This window comes from Parus major, chromosome 5, assembly GCF_001522545.3.
Source record: "Parus major isolate Abel chromosome 5, Parus_major1.1, whole genome shotgun sequence".
NCBI lineage: Eukaryota > Metazoa > Chordata > Aves > Passeriformes > Paridae > Parus > Parus major.
Genome location: NC_031774.1, coordinates 41,859,746 through 41,882,727, shown reverse-complemented (window position 1 = coordinate 41,882,727; position 22,982 = coordinate 41,859,746). Strand labels below are relative to the sequence as shown.

General features: G+C 33.6%; 1 protein-coding gene across 11 annotated transcripts in view; it reads left to right on the top strand.

Annotated features, from left to right (window-relative positions):
• The window catches only part of CEP128 (centrosomal protein 128), a 100,551-nt gene that overhangs the window by 11,261 nt on the left and 66,308 nt on the right, over nt 1-22,982 (top strand). For 10 of the 11 annotated variants that reach the window (XR_001522261.3, XR_001522262.3, XM_015631530.3 and 7 more), the window contains 6 exons: nt 5,980-6,096; nt 13,093-13,179; nt 14,625-14,699; nt 15,913-16,045; nt 17,742-17,902; nt 22,466-22,816. Coding sequence is in view for 9 of the 11 variants with exons in the window: in XM_015631530.3 (XP_015487016.1) it covers nt 5,980-6,096; nt 13,093-13,179; nt 14,625-14,699; nt 15,913-16,045; nt 17,742-17,902; nt 22,466-22,816 (924 nt within the window). In the remaining 2 variants the exon portion in view is untranslated. The remainder of the gene's footprint in view (nt 1-5,979; nt 6,097-13,092; nt 13,180-14,624; nt 14,700-15,912; nt 16,046-17,741; nt 17,903-22,465; nt 22,817-22,982) is intronic. The other variant, XM_015631529.3, reaches the window with a different exon arrangement.

Here is a 22,982-nt window from a genome sequence, read left to right as displayed (position 1 = left end):
TAAAATTGCATGAATTGGTCCTAAGTGCTCTATCAAGGGCTGTAGTGATGTGTTTGTCACTGATAACAATACTGTTGGCATGGACCACTTGGTACCAGCAGACTTATTAAATGTACTTGTGTAAATTCCTGACTCTAGATTAAGTTGGACAGTGATTTGAGAGACACTATCTGTACCAGTTATGTCTTTAATATAATAGGGTCCATCAGGGAAAGAAGACTTGCTTTGTCAGCCTTAGTAGAAAAATATTAAGGGGTTGTCTTTGTTAGAACGTTAATTTTGATTTCTCCTAGTAGTCTGGTAGGATTAAGTAAGTTTATCTGATAAAGAATTCTTAATACTTGTAAAACTTGCAAAATGTTTTTCTTGTAGCAGACTTCTCAGTATACTTTTTTTTTTTTTTGTTCTCTTTCATGTACCAGGAAATTAGCAAACTCAGTTTTAACCAAGGTTGTTATCAAGAAAATAGCTGCTATAGCTGGCTACATGACAACTGTTCAGTGCTTTTGTGTGAGAGAAGCAAACCTTCCTCAATCCTCTGGAATGGAGGCATCCAACTGTCTGTTCATTAATGGAAGAAATAACTAGCTCTTTGACCTCCTGCTGTAGGGTTTCAAGATGTAAAATTGAAGCTTACAACTTTTGACCTGAGAGAAGCAAAAAATGAGAGAAGTTAAGTATAGCAAGGAAGTCTTCGGTAGTTTGTTAATGATAAGGGTAATATCAGAAGAGTAAATCCCTTAGTTGGGAGGGAAAGTTATAATGCAAAAAGGCTATGAAAACTGAAATATTTACTGATATTCTTTCAGTGAGGGCACAAATGCTGCAGTAAACTGCCATGAGATGATTTTTATGGGTAGGACTAGTAAAAATTCACCTGGAATATTTTGCTTATTGCTGATTGCTGACTTTATGGAGAACATCGGCCAAATGGAAGGAAGACTGGAAAGAGGATAGGGGAAAAAAAGAAAGGGAAAAAATAAAAAGTGCTGCTAATTCAAAGACTTTCTCGAAAAGATAAAAGAATTGCTGTGGTTCAGTTTGCAGAAGAAACAGGTCACTAGGGAAGATCTAGCCGCATATGGTGGATGGCCAAGAAGTGGAAGTTTAGCATGCAATATTACCACAGAAAATCATCCAATGATACTTCTGTACAATAGAAGTCTAATCACCTGTGAGTTAGGAGCTTCTTGGTCTGGAATTGATCTCTATGCTTTCTGTACTGAGTAATAATCCCTCTGCAGATTTGTTTTTTGGAACTTGTCCAGTGTTTGTTGTAACTTGCATATCTTTATGATCTTGACTTATAGCAAGGGGTTCTCCAAATAGATCTCTGTGAGAGGAGCTGCCACTTTTTTTGTGATCTGTTTTTTTGGGATTATTTTGGTTATTCTGTGTATATGTGTTTTGTCTTGGGTTTTTTTGTTAGTTGTTGTAGGTTTGGTTGTTGGTTGGTTTTTAAACCTAACTTTGTTTGATTGGTTTTTAAATCTAATTAACTTGGGAGGTTGCTCAGTTTCTTCTGAGGCTTTTCAGAGTTTTACTTTTGGGGAAAAATTCTGACTTAATGCACTCTTGTGTCCAACCAATTCCACACCACTTAAAAAGTCTGATGGTAGCAACATTGTGCACTGCTGCTTTACCAGTGCTCTCTGATCCTAAGTGTGGATCCTTTGCCCTAGTTCAAAGCCTAGTGATCTCTTATTACCTGATGAGGCTGGCAGAATCAGTGAGATGAGGTAAATGCAAAAGAGAGAAATTTAGTATGGATGTTAAGAATAAAAGTAAGTCTCATGGTATACATAACAAAGCATGATATTAGACTGCATGTAGAAACTGGGGTCTATTATCATAGATATTTGACATCCTTTATGTGTATGCGTTTAGGAATACTTATGAAGAGATTGCTTAATTCAGAATTGGTTGTCATTGGTGAAAGTGAGTTGGGTAAGACGAAATACTTTTTTTCTCAAAATTTCCTTATGCAAAGTTGTGCAGGAACTTCTGTCTTTAGTGCCTTTATGACTTCACTTGGGAGTGTTTATCACCTTGAGCATTGTCATCCTTGTATGTATATTCTGCTGTATGATTCTTGGCAATAAATTGTCAACTTGAAATCTTGATAATGTCACAGGATAAGCTTATGGTAGAAACATTCTTTTCAGTATGTTCAGTATCCTTAAGTCTTTATTTTTTTAGAGATGTATGTCTAAATTCTTGCAGTTTGGTATATTTGGAGCTGTTTGAAAATTGCCTGTATGTAGATGTGTGATGATAAAGTCACTACAGTTCTTCTGCGTCACTAGTTCAGAATTTATTTTTATTAGATTTTTTTGATTCTTAGAGCCTTTTTGATGTTGAATTTGAATACTTTAAAATTCAAACAACACAATCAAAGCACACCATTTTTCCTGTAAAGAGAGCTTTTCCATCCCAATATAAAAAGTAGATGACATTGAAGGTGGTCATCAGGCATAGCTGGATGCCTGTTTCAAGTCAAGCACTCTCCGTGGCCTTGTACTTGAGAATCTATGTGCAGTTTTGCTAAAAAGCCTTTCTGGTTCTAGAACTCTCTATATCAAAATCTCTTTCTTAGCTAGACATTTTATGAGATTCCTTTGTTCTTGAAAAGGGTTTGGATGTTCACTAGACAGACATATAAGCAATTGAAAGAATATTTGCTTCCTTTATGGTTATATAAGATAGCCCTCTTGGATATTTTGTTGCAATTGATTGGCTAGAAGCACAGCCCAAATAGCACAAGATGCTGATCTTTATACATAAAAAGCAACTTCATCATAGCACAGTTTAGTTAAAATTAAGTAAATGTGTAATTGAAATGGTGCTGTTATAAAAAGACAGTAGACTTTCTCTGGAAAAGGATAGCAATGTCAAGTGAAATGGGTCCTACATGGAGTTACTGTGGTTATATCTCAGAGGGCCAGGATTATTTTCTATTAAACTGTCCCTCAGAAGATCTGGTATAAGGAGTTTTGGTACTGCACAGGTGACTTGTAAAAGTTATAACGCATATTATCATTTGCCATGATATTTAACAATATTTAAAGTTATATCTCTGAAAAAATTTTGCTCTTTTTTTTTTTTTGATTTTAATACTCATGTTTCAAGTATGCATTGATGATAAAATGGGTTGTAACAAGAACATCAGCAAAAATCTGTTGAAATAGATTTCTGTTAGCAGGACTTTTGCACTAGAAATAACAGTGGAAAGCTGAAAAACAGGGCAGAAATTCAATAAGTTGGATGGTACTTTTTGTACAGTAAGCATCCAGCATCTTCCACAAGATTATATTTAGCTGCATGACTTAAATGTCACCCTAGTTTTAAAAAGGACATTCTGTTCTTTGTGTTCAATTGCGGGGGAGGGGAGGAATTTTTTGATATCTTAAGCTGTTTTCATAGATTTTGCTGCTACCTGAAAGCTGTATGTGGAGACAGAGCTCTAGTGTCATCATTATTATTCACAGATAGTCCATGTTGCTAAAAAATGCATGCTTGAAATCACATTCTAACATGTTCTGAACACAGCAATCTAGCGCTAGTATTACATGTCATTGTGTAGGGCCTCCATACTCTTTGTACTATTCTTTGGTGAACCACTTGTCTACGCTAAGATTTTTGATAACATTCAGAGGTCAAGATACACACTTTCATGGTAGAAATGTCCTGAGTCAGGGTCATTAGCAAGACAGAGGAAGACAAGTATGTTTTTAAGTGTACTCTGCATTTACTAATTAATAAATTAACACTTAACCGCTTATAATTTTTTTTAATCCCTACTGTTGTATGCCGCAGGCTCTGTGACAATTTGAGGAAGGTAGAGAGGTTACAAAAGCAGGGAACATAATTCTGTGGGAGATTAAAACCTTGCTGAAGTGCCAAGATGTCACCAATACCATACCAATGTACAAAGTATGGGAAACAAATAGGAGTTTTAAGTTGCATCAAAATGTTTGGTGGTTTGTGTTGATTGTGGGTTGTTTTTTTGGTTTTTTTTGTTTGTTAAAGATGATTATGTCTGTAACTGAAATTTCCATGACAAATATAATAATATATAATCAATCTTTTTTAGTACCTTGTTAGAAATAACACAACAATTATATTCTGGAGTCAGTTGAAGAAAGTCAGAGGCAAGGCAAATCTCATGAAGTTCCTTTCTTACTTGTGATAATTTGTAGTGAAATCTGAACTTTGCAGGAGTCTAAAGCCTGTCTAGTGCTGCCTTGTGTTATGCTGTCTGCTGTACATGCTAGACCCATGACAGTGAAGTTACTGAACTCTCCTTTGGAATGTCATCTTTGGGGGTGATGTTACTTTTGGATCTTCTGTTAAGTCAAAATTGCATATTTTCTTTCTTAATAGCTTTAGTACTATTAAGAAAGTGCTTCATTGAAAAAGGTACATGAGAGAGCTGAGAAAGCTTCTGTCTTCAGAAACACATAGTCAAAACTTTAAAAAAAAATGTTAAAACATTACAGTTTAATTTCTTTGTTGTTATTTCTTTAAGGTAATTTCTTTAAGTTCTTAGGTATGAGGAAAAGGATGACTGCTTATTTCCTGGCTTTCAGCAAAGATGTAACAAGTTTAATGACAGTGTTATTTTCTGTTCCTACTACATAGTATCATTGTTTCTGCTAGATGGAGTATTTTATGAGTTCTGAGAAGTAATACTTTGCAGTACTTGTCAAAACAAACATCATGATGTGGCCTTTATCTTTTATACATTAGTTTTCAGTAAGTAATTATTCTGGATCATGGCTGCAGAGCTTTCATAACTTACTTCATGAAAGTGTGTGATTTGATGTAGTACCAGGCATCTCCTGATGGTTTTATGAAAAAATATAATATTCCAGACTGTAAGCTGGCTGTTCATCTGGCTGCACAAACAAGAAGTGTTTTCTGAGAGATGTATTCTGTTGTAAAGAAAGAGTGTTTTGTTCATTAAGCCTTAATTAACATACACAGTGTTTCTGTTGCTACATAAGTTGTGTTGCTCATGGTAAAATTTTCTTTCTGTGCATATGCCTAGTGCTAATAGAAGTGTGGTTAATGGGGAAAGATGAGAACTGACTCACCTCCACATATATCAAAAGCTAATAGTCAAATGGTGTTTTATTTTTTTATCTTTATCTCTATCTTTCTCTTTTTATCTAAATAACATTTGGTAATGGATATATTGCTTTCTAGTGGTTGCTTAAAATAATTAGTTTTCAGATAGGAGGAAATGATACATAAATATTTTTCTTGCTAATCTTTTACAAAATAAATTTAATTTGCTGCCTCAAGAGGGTGCTGTCTGCTAGCAGCTTGAATTGCAAAAGTGAAGTAATTCTGGTATTCTAGTCTGAGCTTTTATGTTCATAATCCAAGTTGCTTTAATAAACACCTGTTGTTGTTTGTATTAGTTTGTACATGGATTCACAAAATATTAGGGAAAAGGCTTAAAGTGGTGTAATTACTTTGTGTTGTTACAGTCATTCTCATGTACTTGGTTCTTGTTTACAACTTTTTACTCACAGATTTTGGATCATGAGAGGCAAACATTGGTGTGTTTTGCAGGCTGGAGATGTGAAAGAAATATCCTTCCAGAGGTTAATCAGGCTTGTGACAGAGAAGCTAAGACTTTTGTTTTGCAGCTTCATATTAGGCTGCTCTAACCTTGATAATGAGATATTTAATGCTTGAGTAGAACCATCCCTGTAGAGAAAAATATGCATACCCGTAAAGGAGAATACTGCCAGCAAGATAAGAGTTTGGTTCCCTGCATGAGTACTTCTGGAGAACTCACTGCTATAGCTAGTTATTTTCTCTACAGTTCTAAATCTGCTTTAACAAAACACAAATTATTTTCTCTTTTCTTTTTGCCCCATACTCTGTTTACATTTTTGCCATTGATATTTTCACATGTATTAGAAAGGCACACCAATTTCCTACAGTATGGGTTTTTTTCTTTTGAAGGTATCAGAACGAGTAGAGAGAAGACTTCAGGAGATAGAAGAAGAAATGCGTGCTGAAAGACAGCTTGTAGAAAGGCGCCAGGACCAGCTGGGACACGTGTCTCTTCAATTACAGGAGGTATGCAAATGAAAGCTTCCCATGATTTAGTTAGGAATGCATTGCATTTGTGAGCCTGTACCTGTCAAACTGGCAAAAATGCTCATATCTTTGGCTGGACTCTCAGTCCAGCTCACATTGTTTTGATGACCAGCTAATACTAAGCTCAGGCTCAGTCCTTCATTATATTATCTTGACTGCATTTAGACCTTTTTGGTAACTGCCACAAATCTTCTAAGAACCTACCCACTGTGTCCTTCCTGAAAACCCAAGCAAACAAAGGGAAATCATTAGCTGGGTTTTTAAAATGAAAATGTTTTATTTTCTAAAAGGTAAACTTTGCTTGCTCATACAAATGAACACTTGATTTATTTCAACAACCAATCAAAAGCACTGTAGTGGCCAGACAACTTTTCATTGCATTTCAGTTTTATTCAACAATACCTGATGAAATAAAAAATATTATTTAGAAGACAAATACAAATGTTTAGAATAGAAATTAAAATTTGAGACAGCTGTTAGCTTTTTTCTGCTTGTTTTAGAAAACACATGAAAAATATTTATTTTTTTATTTTATTTGTTTAGAAAATCTGTGTCTTAACAGTGTGACTTTATTTCACTCCAGTCTAAGATACAATATGCAATGTTAACTCTATCTGTGCAATATAACACTACAAGTGAGAAGAAATATGCAATTCCTTGTTTTTCACTTTTAGTGTTTGCAACATAGGTTTTTGGAAGGCATTATACTGTGCAGTGATGCTGAGGAACCTTGCTCATGATGTCAAGCTAAAGACTATTCAAAGACATTGTATTTTAGAAGATGAGTTTTTTGGGTTTTTTTAATATAAATAAAAAGCAACATTTATGAAAAGGTTTGGAATCCTTCTGCCAGTATATCAGAAAGATTTACTGTTTCATTTTCCTCCCAGCTGGTGCCCTAGTGGGTGAAAAGGACTAGAGTGCTGTATTTCAGTTTTCGTTGCTCTTTAATATGCCTCTGTCCACTTCTAGATTGTTCAGTTGTGGCTTCAGGCTGGGGAAGGGATGCAATGTATTGGTGTGATTTGATACTGTTATCTGCAAAATATTTTATCCTTTTAAAGGGATGATAGTTTGTAACTTCTAAAGATACATTGACGCTGCCATAGTTTCTTAGGAAACTTGGGTTCAAGTGAATGAGTTCAAATGTAATTCAAAGAATTTTCATATGATCTTTCATAGATCATATGAATGATCACAGTCTATGTGATCATGAGCCTTCAGGCTGGGTACCTTTATTCTTGGTAGCTCATCTTTTTAATTTCATGTAAAAGGAATATGAAATACTAAGTACATCCTAGACCTTCTATTCCCTTAAGATACCCAAATGTGAATTAAAATGGTTTGATCCTTTCTTGTGTAAATTCTATTTTATTTTTTTTAAAGGTATTTTTCCTAAGGAGTCCCTTTCCAAAATACAGTTTAAGTTGCTGTATTTTAGAAAGAATGTACTTGAATTGCCTTGTGTACTTTTGCTTAGCCTAGTGAGAATAAAGTAAATAAATATTTTGCAACGATTGTTATTTGGATGAAACATGTTTCTGCATAATTTTGAGCTTGTTATTTTGTTATTCTGTTTCTTGTCCATTGTAATTTGAATTGTGAGTCAGATGGACTCTTAACTCTGACAGTGGCCTCAGTCTTGCGGTAATCCTTGCACAGACTTAATGTTCTATTGAAGTTTACTTCTGTTTTCATTTATTTATTCAAGATGCTTCCCAAGTAACATTACTGGAAAGGAGAATAGTGTTTGGACTGAGTTTTGAAATCCTGTTATTTAATATGGCCTGAATGATTTACACAAATACTATTTAAAGCATTTGTGGCTGTTTAATGATACAATTTTTTCATTAGTATGCCTGTTACGCATTTCAAACCAAATCAAATTTGACTTTTGCATGTGATCAGTAGTTGCTCTAATTAACAAATCTTGTGAAGTTTGTGAGGATTAAATGCTATTCTTTTTTCAGTAAAGTGCAGTGCCTGTAACTGACCACTACTTGTCAGTGTTTTACCATCTTAAGAGAATCACCTTCCTAAATTGCAATAATTAAATTATTTATTTTCAGGATCTAACAGAACAAGATGTTACATTAATTTTGGCCTTTCTCTTATCTGTCTTTTTTTTCTCTCAGTTTTTTGTAAAATGTGCAAACTTCTTATTTGTATTTAGTATGACTATAATCATAGACTGATTATGAGCCAAGACGATATCTAGGTCTGACCATTAAGAAAGCTCGATGTATAAGATTTTGTATCTTTAAGTTTTAAATTTGCATTTTTATTTTGAATCTTTAGCCTGACTGTGCTGTGTTGTTGTATAACAACCATTTTCTGTACATTTTATCTTTGACCTTAGTGTTTATTGGTACATTTAAATAGCAATTACTGCAAATAAAAAAATAGCAATTAGCAAAAAAATTCATGAAAATCATATGTCTTAATATTTTTCTATATAAACGTTTTTCTGATAGAAACATGTTTCTGATTAGAAAGAAGAACAGATGTTCTTTTCTTGTCAGGGGTACTGACATGTATACATGAATTGCTTTAACAACTGCATTTGTTGTGTAAATGAAAAGTATTTTGAGATTCCTCAGTACTTCTTTTTCTTTGACTTTTAAGACACCATCACCTCTTACTTTTTGTTTGCATTTACACATCTATTTTCTAAAACAAAATCAAGTATCTTAAAAATGTTTTCTTTGCTTTCTTTTCTGGGTGTTGGGTGTCCTGGATGGCTTTACAAAAATTATGTGCTTGGCTTCCTGGATTTTGGTGAAATGTGTCCATGTGGTCATGCTTGGCATGCTTTAGGTGAACAGAATCACCTTTATTGAATCTTTTGCATCCACTGACTGTGGTAAGGCAATGACTACAGTTATGTCTTAAGCTACCAACTTAGGTAGACTAGGAAGCATTTTTTAACTTTCTCCTTATGCAGGTGTATACTTCGATTCTGTTTGCCTCTCACTACAAATACTGTGAACTGCAAGAAGCTGGTGTACAGAGAATGGGGGAAACTGATGGTCAAAATGTTACTGAACATTGTTTTTGCATATCTTTATCACTGATCTTTTTAGACAAACATAGACCTGTGCTCTGAGCCACCTGGATATTTTAGTGCATCATTGATACTTGCTCTGGCTTATGCTATGCCACCTGTGGGCAATGGTTTCTGTTTTGAATCTGACTCTTGCTTGGAACGTGAGCAAGTCTCATACATGTCTGTCACTGAAATAGCTAGGTTGTCTCTTTTTAACTGCCTGGCTGTATGTTTAGGTAGCATACTTGGAGCCATGCTAATCACAAATGTAGGAGGCTAGGAATGTATTTTCATTCAGATTAGGATGTGATACATTTTTGCCTTACTTTAAACTATAGCATGAAGTGGTTCTGCTTGTATGTTCGTGATAATAAGAAAAACTCACTGATCAGTCTCACTTTGAAAGAGCAAGTTTCAGTTTGAGGTCGGGACACAGCTTTCAAAAAATCTGGTTTTATTTAAATAAAAAAACAACAACACAGCAAAACCAAACTGCGACCAAAACCCAAACATTAAGAAAAGTTAGCAGGCTTAACTTGCTGTAAAAGTTATGATTTGCACTGGAAAGGTTATCATAAATTGGAAAAATTGAGAACTTGAGTTATTCCACATACTTTTCCTCATGTATAAGAAAAATGGATCTATGAAGCAGTAAGTTATGTTTTTGAAGTTTTGGGGTTCAATAGAAACTCTTTGTACCTGGATGAGATATACTCAGTTGGGGTATACCAGCTACATTTGTATTCTAATGCTGCCTTATGCTGGTGAGCTCTTTATAAAGACCCATAAGAATTGTTCTCCTTGGTCTAATCAAAAAATTGTCTAGCCTGACCACCTAGGCATGCAGTGGAACATGTAGCTTGTCCTTCCCAAAGCAATGCCATGAAGACCTTAGTACATGGAAGTTCTGTCTCTTTGTGGTCTCCTATATACCTGTCCCCTCATCAACCTCCTCGCCATTCTCTTCCAGACCAACCTGGACACTAATGCTTTCAGAGGAGGATCTTGGTAGGAAAATCCCATTGTCTGTAGGCCTGTTCCCATTCTTTGGTGCTTCAGCTTTTCTGGGCTGTGTCTGCCTGCTGTTTGGGAACCATCCAGGAGGAATATGTGATTGAACTGTTGTCCTTAGCATCCTTTTCCTAGTTCCCATTTTTGACATTTGGATTCCTCAACCCCTTCTTTGGGGACAATAAATGAAATCAAAGAATCAGTTGGATCTTTACGTGTTTTGTTTGATTTTTGTTTTTCTTTTACCCCTCCCAAGAGAAAGCTTAATAGTGATTTTTAGTGGAGAAAAAACAAGTGTGGCACAAAACAACAAGAGAGAATTATTTAAAAAGGAATATAGGAAGGAGATAAAACACAGAATTAACTTTTACCTGTACAGTTTCTGAATTTTCAGTAACAGTTGACATTTGTCTGTCTGTGGATGATCAGATGTTTCCGTTTCCTTAAGACATTTTGATTAACTGCTTACCTGGCACCTACTGGTACAATGCACATTTCACAGTCCAAGCAGTGCACATGTAGTATGTTTCATTTATTGTAACATTACTTCTTTTTTGCAGTATTTTAACTCTGGGGTATATATCTATATCTGAGCTCTTTTTTTCCTTCAACTGAAATGTCTATTGGCTATTTTACTATATGCAGAAAATAAAACTGAAGGTTATATTTATAGTATCAGTTATAGTAAAGGATGCATTTTTGTTTGAAATTATTCCTGTTTAATAGCCTCAATATCAGTCAGTGAAGTTGAAATGGCATATTTATTTCCATGGTTTCTTCTGGGAATTAAGATGTGCTACTGATGCAGAAATATTTTTTGCTTTCAGAAGGAATAATCTTTGGAAATTTTATAGTATTCCTGAATCCAGCCCAGCTATAATATTTTCTTTATGATTCTGACATCTCTAGCCAAATCTGCACATGAAAACATGTGTTTTTGGTACTATGTTAATTATTAATTTAGTGCCAAAAATAAAGCTGGCCTTAAGCTGACGGTCTATAACAAAGCTCCTAATTTTTCTAGTAAAACTAGTGGTCCATTGCAGTTAATAGACATCATATATTCCAAGTAGGCTGTTCTGAACCGATGCTTCTGGTCATTAAAAATAAACAAAGAAAAAAAATGCAAACCAAAATAAAAACCCAATCAACTTGGGTAATGCAAAAACAGCATTAGCTGAAGACATGATCTTAGACTTTTGTCCATGTTGCTTTCTGGGATTTCTCCCAAGAGCCTTTTTGAGTAAAATGTGTGCAGTGTTGAGTTTTATAGTTGACTGGAATGACAGATTTAAATCTCTACTGAATACTTAGAAAAATACCTTAAATGTGTTACAGTCTTCTATTATCTGATTAGGGATCAGTATGACTAAAAGTATAACTCTTTATGTGGCATAATATTTTCAGTGGCATAGTTATGATTAATGTCTTCCATGGTTTCCAATTTTAATGTGAGCTGTTCAGGCAGAATAGTAATCCAAACTATACTGAAACCCTTATGTTTACTGAGGTGAGGTTATAAGAGTGAGGTAAGTATATAAAGCCATTTATTTTCTCCAGAAAGCTACTTTTAAAGCCAGAACTTCTAAGGCTGAATGCCTGGCTTCACTGAAGTTGATTAATGTCTTGTATTCTGTTTTCATACACTGAAATTGTTCTCCAGTGTACAGTGAAGAGAAAAATGTTCAAAAACTGAATGAAATGGCACAATTTATAGGGACAAATTTTAGGGGTATTTGCTAAAGGAGATATTCCTTTAAAATGTAAAATGAAAATGCTGCTTGGGAACAACAGACTGGGAAAAAGACATTTCTTTCTGGAAAGGCTATGTGTTTTTGTTGTTGTTTTAGCAAGTAATTATGGAATATATTTATGCTTCAAGATATGGGATGAGAATAAAAGATTTGTGCTAAGGTACCTAATTAATTGATTTGTGACTAGTGTGAAAAATACTTGGTCATGTTGCGCAGATAAAATCTGTGATTTATAAACAGTTATAGAATTCATGGGAAATTTTCAGTATATGGCTACTGATCTCCTTCAGCTATTCTTTCTATTTAGAATGAGCCAATGATTTTGCTTTGGCTTGAGATATCTAAACTTGGGTCAAGTTGCAAGTACTACATGTCATTAATATTTGTCATGTCTAATACTTCCTCTGCCAGTGATTGGCTGTGTTTTGCAAATAGTGTTGGTTTGCAGAGGGACAAGATTTTAAAATTTCTATTTAATGCACTTTTATAAGATGGTTTAAAAAGTGTACACATGTGGTTTTAGATACCTGAGTCTGAGAGGGAAGGGGAAATGTCCTCATGGATTTTGTTTTATTTTTTGTTATCGTTATCAAGGAAGGGCACATCAATGTTGGTAACTTTTGATCAGGAAAGTTTCAGTTGATTCAGTTGTAGTTCTGTGGCTCCAAGCATCTGTCCAGATTCAGAAGAAATAACCTTTTCTTTTTCCTTTTGACTTATAACACTACCTTATGGTAGTGTTTTCTTGACTACAGTGCACTGTATTTCATAACATGCACACTTTATTTTAGAGAATATATTCTTTTTCTCTGAGAAGTACACAGCTAGGGGATCTCTTGAGCCTATTAGAACTTAATCTAAAGGTGTTTGGGGTCAGCTTGAGTGTCTGGAGCTCTATACATCGGAAGGATGTTAGCGCTGCTTTAGGCTTTGTGTTTGTCCCTGTTCTCTGCATGGGTGTGTTTATGTATGCATGAACTTATATTTATCTTTTCATAACAATATACATTGGCTCTACGTGGAAATATTAGATGCAGTCAGAAAGCATTTGTCTAGATCTTCTTTCTTAAATGTATCAGCAGATTCTTTAATTTTAACAGCCTTGGAATGATGGTTTCTGTGAATTTTGTGATGAAGTTTACAATGTATTTTTCTAATCTAAAGGTTTTAAGGAAGCAAGATGCTAAAGCAGATGAAACAGAAGAATTCATGAGAAACAAACTTGTGAAATATGAAAGTGAAAAGCATCAGGTAAGACTTAATTTCTTCCCCTTTTTTGATTTCAAATGAGTGTGTAGTGTCATCAGTTACAGTATATGCTTCCTTCTGAGAAACCAGCAAAACAAAACTTTCTTTACTCTAAGAATACAAGGTGTGGGACTTTTTTCTGCATCAGAGGCACTGTGAATATAGCTTTGCTCAGCTTGTGTCTCTCCTTCAAAGGTCTTCAGTTTTAGTATGTTACTTCTAATCACTCTTCCATCCTGTCAGGCAGACACATTTATAACTTGGGCATTATCCTTGATTTCTTTCTCTGTTTTCTGAGTTTGTATGTAGTCTGCTGTTACTTATTTGTAGCAGCTCAAAGCAGCTTTTCTTCATCCTTGCAACTAGCTCATGCTGGTTATTTTGCACCATAGTTATTATTTATTACTCTTACTGAACTGTTGCCATATTTCACTCTTTCTTTTCATGCTTCTATTCTACCAGGATGCTAAGGCTGTATTACACTTTTCCTAGGTTTTTTTTCCACTTGCATCAAGTTTAGCATCTTTCAATGTTGTACCGTTTTATGCTAAGCCCTTATGTAGTGTTTTATGTTATGTTGTTCTCTTCGTTCTCTTAATATTGGTCCTGTTTACTTTGCCCATTTGCCAGGCTCTCAACATCCTCCTTGAGATTGCTATCTCAAGAATAACAGTTTCTGCTGTGAAAACCTGTATTTCTTTCAAAGTGGATCTTTGAACTATTTATGGAAGAAGTCAGAAAATATTTTGTAGCTTTTTCTTTCATTATTTTTTTTATTTTTTTTTAATGCTTATCAGTTTGATGACTATTTCTGATTGCACATATTGAATATTATGGCTTTAGGATAAACTTCCAATTTTATGAAATTCAGGGCACTTCAATTTTTTAGTCATCTTGTTTCCAAAATAATTCGAATACATCTTGCACAACACAGAAAACCCCACAGGTTTTATCAATTGCAGTTCTACCAATACATGTCATCTTTAACACTTCTATGAATAAACTATTTACCAAAAGTGACTTAAAATATTAAGTAATTTTTAATTTTGAGTTTGAAAGTATGTTTCAAATCCAGGGACAATATTTCTGAAACTTTGTTAAAATTTATCTTCTATTTTTTTTTTGCTTTTAATTCAGTAAAAATTTTATTTTGCCATTTTTGATTTGGATAATATAAATGACTTTGTATCTTTATGTGATACAGAATATTGTACAAAAATTATAGACTGTAAATAAAATTCTCTTTATGTAATTTAAATAAATATCGCAGGGATTTAGTAAAAAGGAAGGTTTGCTTAAAATTTTGGACAGATAAAAATATTGTGTTTAATATATTGCATTTTAGATAGATGCTTATATGGATATGTGTCAAAATTAGATCTTAAAATACACTTTTATATTATGATCCCTACATGCTTTTTTTTCTTCATCATCCTCTGAAATGAAAGCTTGAGCAGGAATTAGAGCAGTCCCGGAAAAAGTTGAGTGAATCTGAAGGCAGTAGAGAAGCTCTTTTGCATCAGGTAACTGCTTTAGTGTGGTAAAAAACCTAAGATTTTTGTATTAGGTTGTGTCTGTGTCTTTTTGCTTAATATTTCTATCTCATCCTCTGATAACATTGTTTTATGAAGGAAAAAATGAGGTATAGAAAGACAGATTTAACTGTGTATAATATATGGACTGAGCTCATTATACTTTATCTGCTTTCCAAACTTTTATGTGTTTATATGTTCATATGTGTGTTAATTATAGTAATGATAGTAATGGTATGTTTTCAGTACATAAACACATGTGAAATTTCCTTTCATAATATGCTTTAGAACAATTTTTATGACAGTAATCATTGTTCTGCAAAGCCTGTGCTATAATTGGTAAAATCAGATAAATCAATGACATAGAAGCATTTGCTACATTGTAACATGCAATAAAAGTAAATAAACAAATACCTGAAAAAGTATCTAAAGTGTGCTTTAAACAATAGCTATTGATGCATATATGATTAAACTTAATATTTGTAGGTATTTGGATTATACTTCAGAAAAAAGTCCTTTCTCCTAAACATCTTTCTTTTAGAGGGTCTTGATAGAATGACTGAAATAACTAGGTAGGGGGCAATTAACAATCTCATCTTGTAGCATTAATGGTTTGGCTTGTGTATATCTAGCAGAAGTTTTAGCTATATTACTGTTTTGAATTTAAATCATTACAAATGGAATATAGGGTAATATGAATTAGAAGTATTTTTCTTCAATTCAACTTTAGCATGTTGGATTTTCTCTATTTTCCTACATGTTGTCATCTTTGTAAGTGCTATGCTATATATGATAGAAAGGAAAAATGTGAAGAGCCCCCATGTTTCTTATGAATAAATACACTGTATTTAAGGAGCACAATTTAAATAAAACATATTTTTTATTAAATTTGTATAGATATTTTCACTAGCTATGTAAAAAGACAATTGCAGCATATAAAATGGCAGAATTTAGTTTGCTCTAGAGAAATGAATGCTCATCTGTGGTCAACATAAATTAAAAGACTTCCTTTAATTTAGAATAATCACTTTGTGGCCTGTAATTAGGAGGTAGTTTGTCTTTTCTTTACCATCTGCAGGTCTCTCAAGCTTTATTTATAAATATTTTTTGTATGTCGTATTTTTTTAGCATTTAATAAAAGTATAGTATTTATTTTTTTGTTCTGTTTTCCAATAAACTTTTGATGCTTGTGCCTATTTTTTAGATGGAGGATCTTCGTTCCCAGCTTTTGAGAGCCGAAGAAGACCGTGTAGAATTGCAACATCAAATTTCATATGCTGCTATGCATCGCCAGAGCTACCAGGATGTACAAGATGATGACAGGAGAATTAGAGGAGGTACAACTAATATTTTGCACTAGAGACCTCCAAACTAGTTAGTAGGCATTAATTTTATCTTAGAGTTGCAGTCTAATTCTTCTATTGTTTCAACAAAACCAGCCAAATAATTCCTCGGATTTAAGTTAATACACTGACACTTGAATATTAACAGACAAATAGCAATGACAGTTAATTTATGATAAAATATTTTGATTTGCATGGTTAAAATGAATGAAACAATTTCAGTAAATTGCATAGTGTATTTACAGAAGAAAAATGTGTGTTATTTTTAACCAATAATTTTCCAGAAAGCTTGCATTTCAGTCCATTTGCAGTTTGAGTTCTGCCATTTTGAAAATCATAACAAAAGTCATTGACTAGGTAGCTAATAAGGCTGATGACTTTCTGGTAGAATTTCCAAGCAATATGTTCCTAAGTGGTTAACAAAATTTTTTGTATGATGCAGTCAGGGCTTCTGTTTGCATTGTGTTAGAGTTTTAGGGTTGAAATAGTTTGTTTAGAAGACAAATACTTTAAACAATTTCAAGATATAATTGCATATTAAATTACTACTTTAGCAAGGTCTTCAGTTAATTGTTAGTTATCTGTCTTTATTTAAACATTTCAAACGTAATCAAAAAGGCATTAGAGAAAGTCTATCTTTCTCCTTATTAACATAGAAATGTATTACTCAAGATAATAGAGAAATAGTGACTCTATTCTAGTGTCTTTGGGAATGTTTAATTGCTTTGGCTAATGATATTTTTTTGTATTTTTGTACTTCAGCTTCTGAATTATCTTGGATTTTAAAATAGGACTCTGACTCTATATTTTATAAATCTCATACAGAGCACTGGAAACAGGCTAGATTTTGTATGTGGCTTATCTTCAGAAATGTAATGCAAAGTAATAATTTCAATAGTTTTTCTTCAGTCATGTTAATATTTCTGCTGAAAAGTTAATTTATTAGAAACTACATGTCTTTCATATTAATAAAAGAATATTTTAATTCTCCTATTGATCTTGTCAAAATAGTTGTAAAAATAGGAAGAAAATAAAAATGTACTGTAACTGTAAAAATACATGCATGCATTTATATAATTTTTGCTGTTGTGTTTCACCTTGCTGTTATTTCTCTTTCTTCAAAGATATATTGGAAGAAGACATAGAGATTTTTTTCTTTTGCCTCTAGTAGTTATTTATGACTAAAGATATTTGAATTTCTGATTGAGAGAATTTATAGCTTACTCTTATCAAAACCTTTGGTTGTAGATGCAGGATTCAGACATAAAATTCACAGATAATGTGACTTTGAGATTGGGAGGTATTACTCTGGTGAGATAAAACCTTGGCCTTGAATTTCATTTACACCAGAACTTCCCCACTGTTTCTTCTATCCTATTTTATTTTATTCAGTTTTGTTGGGGCTTTGGTTGTTTTGTTGTTTTGGTTTCTTTTTTGAGGGGAGCAGCTGTGTGCAGGGGGAAGAGTGGAAACCCCTATAAAATGACTGCAAATACTGTTTAATTACGTAAAATATTATTAGGTTATGATAGAGACATTCCATTTTACACAGATATTTTGGTCAAAATCAGCAGTTGTAGAATAGTCTCAAGTAGAGAAGCAAATTGCCAAAAATTAAATGAGATAAAATTAATTTACCACAAGGTGGTATTTTTACTGAGTCTGTTGCTCTGTTCTTGCTTTTTTATAGTAACTGAAAGATATGAGAGAGAGAAGCAAGATCTAGAGAAACATATTTTGGAACTTAAAGCAAAGTTGAGTCATAATGCTGTAATGTCAGAGGTAGAAGAACTGAAGAGATGTATAGAGCGTAAGGACAAGGAGAAAGCACAGCTCGTAATGCACATACAGGTAAGTTGAGTTTTGTTGCTTTTTGCTTGGTGGAATTTTTTTAAAAATAATTTTCCATCTTGTTAACATTAGGTGATACAGCAGATTAGGGATTAACCTTTAAAATTAAGAGTAACTGTCATCCTCGTTATTTATTGTGTAAACAACATGGAAAAGTGATTTGAGTTTGCTGACTTTTTCCTCTCCCATGTAATACCCAAAAAGGTATTTGCTATTGCCCATGATTTCATGGTTTGGATTACCTCTCTTTCCCATGTGCAAAGAAAAGCTGATCTGATTTTATCAAGGCTTACCATTAATAATGGTTTTTGGAGCTACTTCTATGAGGTAGTACTTGCTTCCTTATTCCCCCAGTATATATCCCCCTGGAGTGCAGTAGAGTAAAAGAAGTAGGTCACAACTTCCCATTTTTTTACTAATTAGATGCAATATAATAATAGAATTGTAAGTATTAGTAGTCTTCTTTATGGTAAGCCCATAATGTTTAATATGATTCTCTATGAAAAGGATAAGTGCAGCCTTTTGTACTGGAATTTCAGTTACAAGACTTTGACCATAAAATGAGATCTAAGTAGGCAGTGGCATTATTATTTAAGATGGGAAATTTCTGTATTTCTTACTCTTGTCTAGATTTATCATTGGTAGTAGTATGCCTGAACAGTAACAATTTTCTTCTGTCTTCTGTGATTGTTAGGAGAAAAGAGTTTGCAAAACCACGTGTATTCAGTAGTCAAGGACTTCACTTTTTGTTCTGCTTATATTTTGGCATTCTGTAAGCAAGGGATTTTGTGTTTATTTTCCTAATGAAGGTACTTATCTTTGAAATGGTATTGGATCACTTTGGAAATTCAAATGTAGGAATTATTTTTTTGTCTTTTCATAGATTTACAGGACTATACTGTTCAGTTTAATTCTGCTGCTCTTTTACTTTGTCAGCTTCTCTGCTGATTTAAATCAAACTCATACATCAAATTATATCTGGAAAAAGATGGCCTTCTCAAAATAAGTTCCTACTATGCTATTTGAAATTTGGTCACTGAATAGGTTTAAAAAGACCTAAAGTGCTTCTATAAAGGGTAAGACAAGCAGAACTCATTTCCTGGTGTTCATCAGCATTTGTATTCTAGCTGGTCTATAAAACCCATGACTAACTGAAAACATTCTGTTGTGCCTGAGAAACTAATTATTTTGGTGACAGGAATTAATGTGGTAAAAACCCACAGAAAAATAATTTTTTAAACTTCTGCTTGTAGAACATGCTTTCTTAAGGGTCAGAATGATTTTATAATGCTAATTTCCTGCCCTGAAAATACTCATGCAAGAATGCTCAGTTGGGGTCATTGTCATTTCTCTGATTTAGAAATTTTGACTTCCCTCATTTTCTCAACAGCAAATACTTTGTACTTCTTATCTGCTTCCCACTGCCTTTCTTCTACAGGGGCAGTGACAGGAAAGTAGCTAGTGTGTTTTTCTTTTAATGAGACATCAAGGAGTGCAAGGATGTGAATTTCTAAACTTGTGTACTAACAAAGCATTTTGTCAAGCCTATGTTAACAGCTGCTCTTGTCAGATAGTCTGATTCCCAGTTGGAAGTGACCAGTCATGTTTGACTTGGGTGTAATTTATCTTTGTTTAGAGGGGAGGATCTAACTTGCCTCTGATGTACATGTAATACTAGAAATTTCTTTTGATTTATTCAAATGTCATTGTTTGCAACAATTTGAGTTGTGTGCGTTGAACATTTAGCCTCCAACAGTTGCCATAAAATTAGTGTGATGTAAAATGGAGAGGATGAAAAAGGTTAAAATGTATTCTTAAGCTCATGTTTAGAAGTGAGTTCAATCTTAAAATAACTTTTAAATTTAATATTTATTTCAGCTACTGTAGTTTACCTAAGGGTGCAGCTGTGAGATCTTTCAAATGTATACAACTATCTTAAATACATTTTTCTGCATGAAGCTGTATAGATATGGGGCTGTTATTGAGATTTAACTATGACTAAGAAATAAACAAAGTGCACTAATTATAAAGATGCAGTACCTTACTTTCTCCATAAGTGCTTTTAAACTCTTGTGCCTGGGAACTTGTTTGATTTATTAACTACTTGTCATTTGAATTTGGTATTAATATTCTTATAGTATTGTCCAGTACAATAGTTTATGAAAATATTTCAGTTTTTCTGAGGAAAAATTATTGATGTTTATCAAGAATCATGTTTTTAGAATTCTTCAGTGACATAGGTCTGTCAGTCTTATAAATATTGATACATATTCTCAATAAAATTTACTTTTTCATTTGTAGAAGAAGAAGTAACTATTAGCCAATTCAATGCCAGTAGCGCAAGCCCTTATAGATCAGACAGAATTTTGGCAACTGCACCCATGTTAACATGGAGATACACATTTATACATCAACTAGGAATTCAGAAGTACCGATCAGTACACTTGGGACTCCTGTTTCGATATAGACACAGTGTGGAGATGCTTCCTGTATGCTCTTGCTTTACAGGGTTGGCTGCATGAAATATTGACTTATTATGATGCTGTTTTCCACCTGACTTCAAATGTTGGGTCTGTGCTGGCTTAACTCTTTCAAACAAAGTGCCAACTCTTTTCTAATATTTACCTTATTTACATATATTGTAAAAATCAAACATTAAAAGTCACATTTATATTGGTACATCGATGTCAAAATCCAGTTCTCCTCCTCATGCAAATAGTTTGTGTTGATAAATTAGTTGTGCTTCAAAGTAAGTATCTAAAACAAATATTCCTCTTTTTTATTATATTACAAATCAGTAAGTTGGAGGTTGATTTACTTTTACACAATAAGAGGAATGTTTACAGTTAATTGAACATTATTTTCTGAGTTTAAGCTAGACTCATATTTCATTTAAAAGTTTGTGGGCGCTGTAGTTTTGTTAGTGAAGTGTGTACTCTGGGGAAATTAAATATAAATAACTATTTTTTAATGATGCATCATTGAGTACTATATCAATTTAGTCTGACATCCTCTATGGTGTCTCCAGAAGGACATGAAATGGGAAGTGATAATTGCATGTGTACCCACATGACTGAAAAAATCATGACCTATTTTAGAAAACCCGTGGAACAGTAAATGTAATATCTGATTGTATTTTATGAGGCTATTTTTAACTTCTGCTGTACTCAAATCTTTGTCTTTAAAGAAGTATTATAATCTGTTTTCATTGGAAATTAAGCTTGTTTTGATTAAAATTTTACTAGTTGTAACTTGTGAGTTTGTTTTCATTATCTCATTAGCACAGCAAATACTATCCTGAAGAGGGATTGGTACAATTCACTGCCTCCCAGATGGTGTTTGCCTAATTTGGAAGGGGAAAAGAAATACAAACTGACAAGGAGAGAGCCTTTACCAACAAACCCAAGTCTCCCTCCTTCCCCCAACCTTTTGGAAGTATCTTTGTCTAAATAGTCATTCTATATCCACCTGTAAAGTTGCCTGTTCTTTGATAGATAAAATACTTTCAATTACTTACAGTTTCCCTTGTCCATCCTGAATTGCAGTCTATTTATTTCAGGCTACATCCACAGTTTTTTTCAGTCATTCTGAAATCTAATCCTCGTCTCCAAAGTATTTCCCCCTCCAATTCCCCTGAGGCTTGATAGTGTGTTTGGCTATAGGTCAGGTCTATTCTAATTCATCTTTCATTAATGAAAAGACTGAATGGTATGAAAGCAGTCTAAATAGGCCCAAAATGCAGAATACTAATGTGAATTTCTGCTTGATGATCTTGATAAAATATAATTTTGCTACTGTATCTTCAAAAACTGATTTCTGAGCACATCCTTCCGAAAGGTATATGGATGCTCTTTTTCCTGTGTTTCTTGTGAGAGAATGTTCTTGTGTTCAGAGAAATATGATTTGAGAAATGCAGTACCTTTTTATTTTTAAAAGGTGTGTTTTCAATTTAATTCATTTTTGAAAGGCTTATATATGTCTCCTTCATTTTCAAACATCTTTGCACTTTGTTTCAGAAACATTTTCCAAGCTGCTGTATTCTCTTTTTATTCAGTGCTATCAAATATACCTTTATTTAGCACATTGCTCTCATAAAGGCAACCAACATAAAATTGGGTAACAACTAGCTCATATACTATAAATTACTGTGGTTGTGGTGAATGCTGGTTTTTCCTTTCCAAATCTCATTTTCCTCTCATCTGTTTACATTAATCTCCTTATATCTTACTGCTTAATTTATTTCTTATTTGTATAGTGTATAATATGTGGCCAATGACTGATCTCAAACGTACAATGCAGAAAAATAACAAGAACCACTAGAAGAGGAAAAAATGCAGAAAGCATTGAGTAGTATGTATTTTATGTCTTGTGTTGAAGTTCTTTACCATTGCAGAAGGAGAGAGATTCTCTGGGCTAACAGGGCTTTCCTTGATATTCAAGCAGATCTTTTATGCTGTTCATATTTTAAATAAAAATGTGATTTAATGTCTCTATATGTTGTTTGATAAAGTTTCAAACTGCATATCTTTAGAGAATGTTTGTATTTTGCTATGATGATTCCAGGGGTTAACATCTGACCTGGAAAACAGGGAGAAGCAGCAGGAAAAAATGCTGGACCAGCTAAAGGAGATACAGAATTGCTACAAGGCTTGTGAGAATGGACGTAGACAAAGTGAACTCCAGTCTGCTGAGTTAGCTCAACAGGTTGAAGAGAGTACCAAGGAAGCAGAACGGTATCTCACTGAATTCAAGCATTCAGAGGCACTCAGGCTGGAGATTGAGAAAAAAAGAGAAGATTTGAAAGTGAGAGCCCAGGAAACCATCCGCCAATGGAAATTGAAGTGTAAGAAACTGAATCGTGAGATAGAAAAACAAAATCAAACTATCAGTGAGCTGATGGACAAGAATAGTCAGGTAAGATTGGTTGATTTTTATATTTTTTTTGTACCCTTCCCCTTTGTTTTAAAGATGAAGAGAAGGAGTTTATTTATGCAAACTGTGACTTAAGCTGCTTTCCACCTGGTCTTCGTAGAGGCACTTGATAACACTGTACACATTGAAATTTTCTTTGTTAATTAAG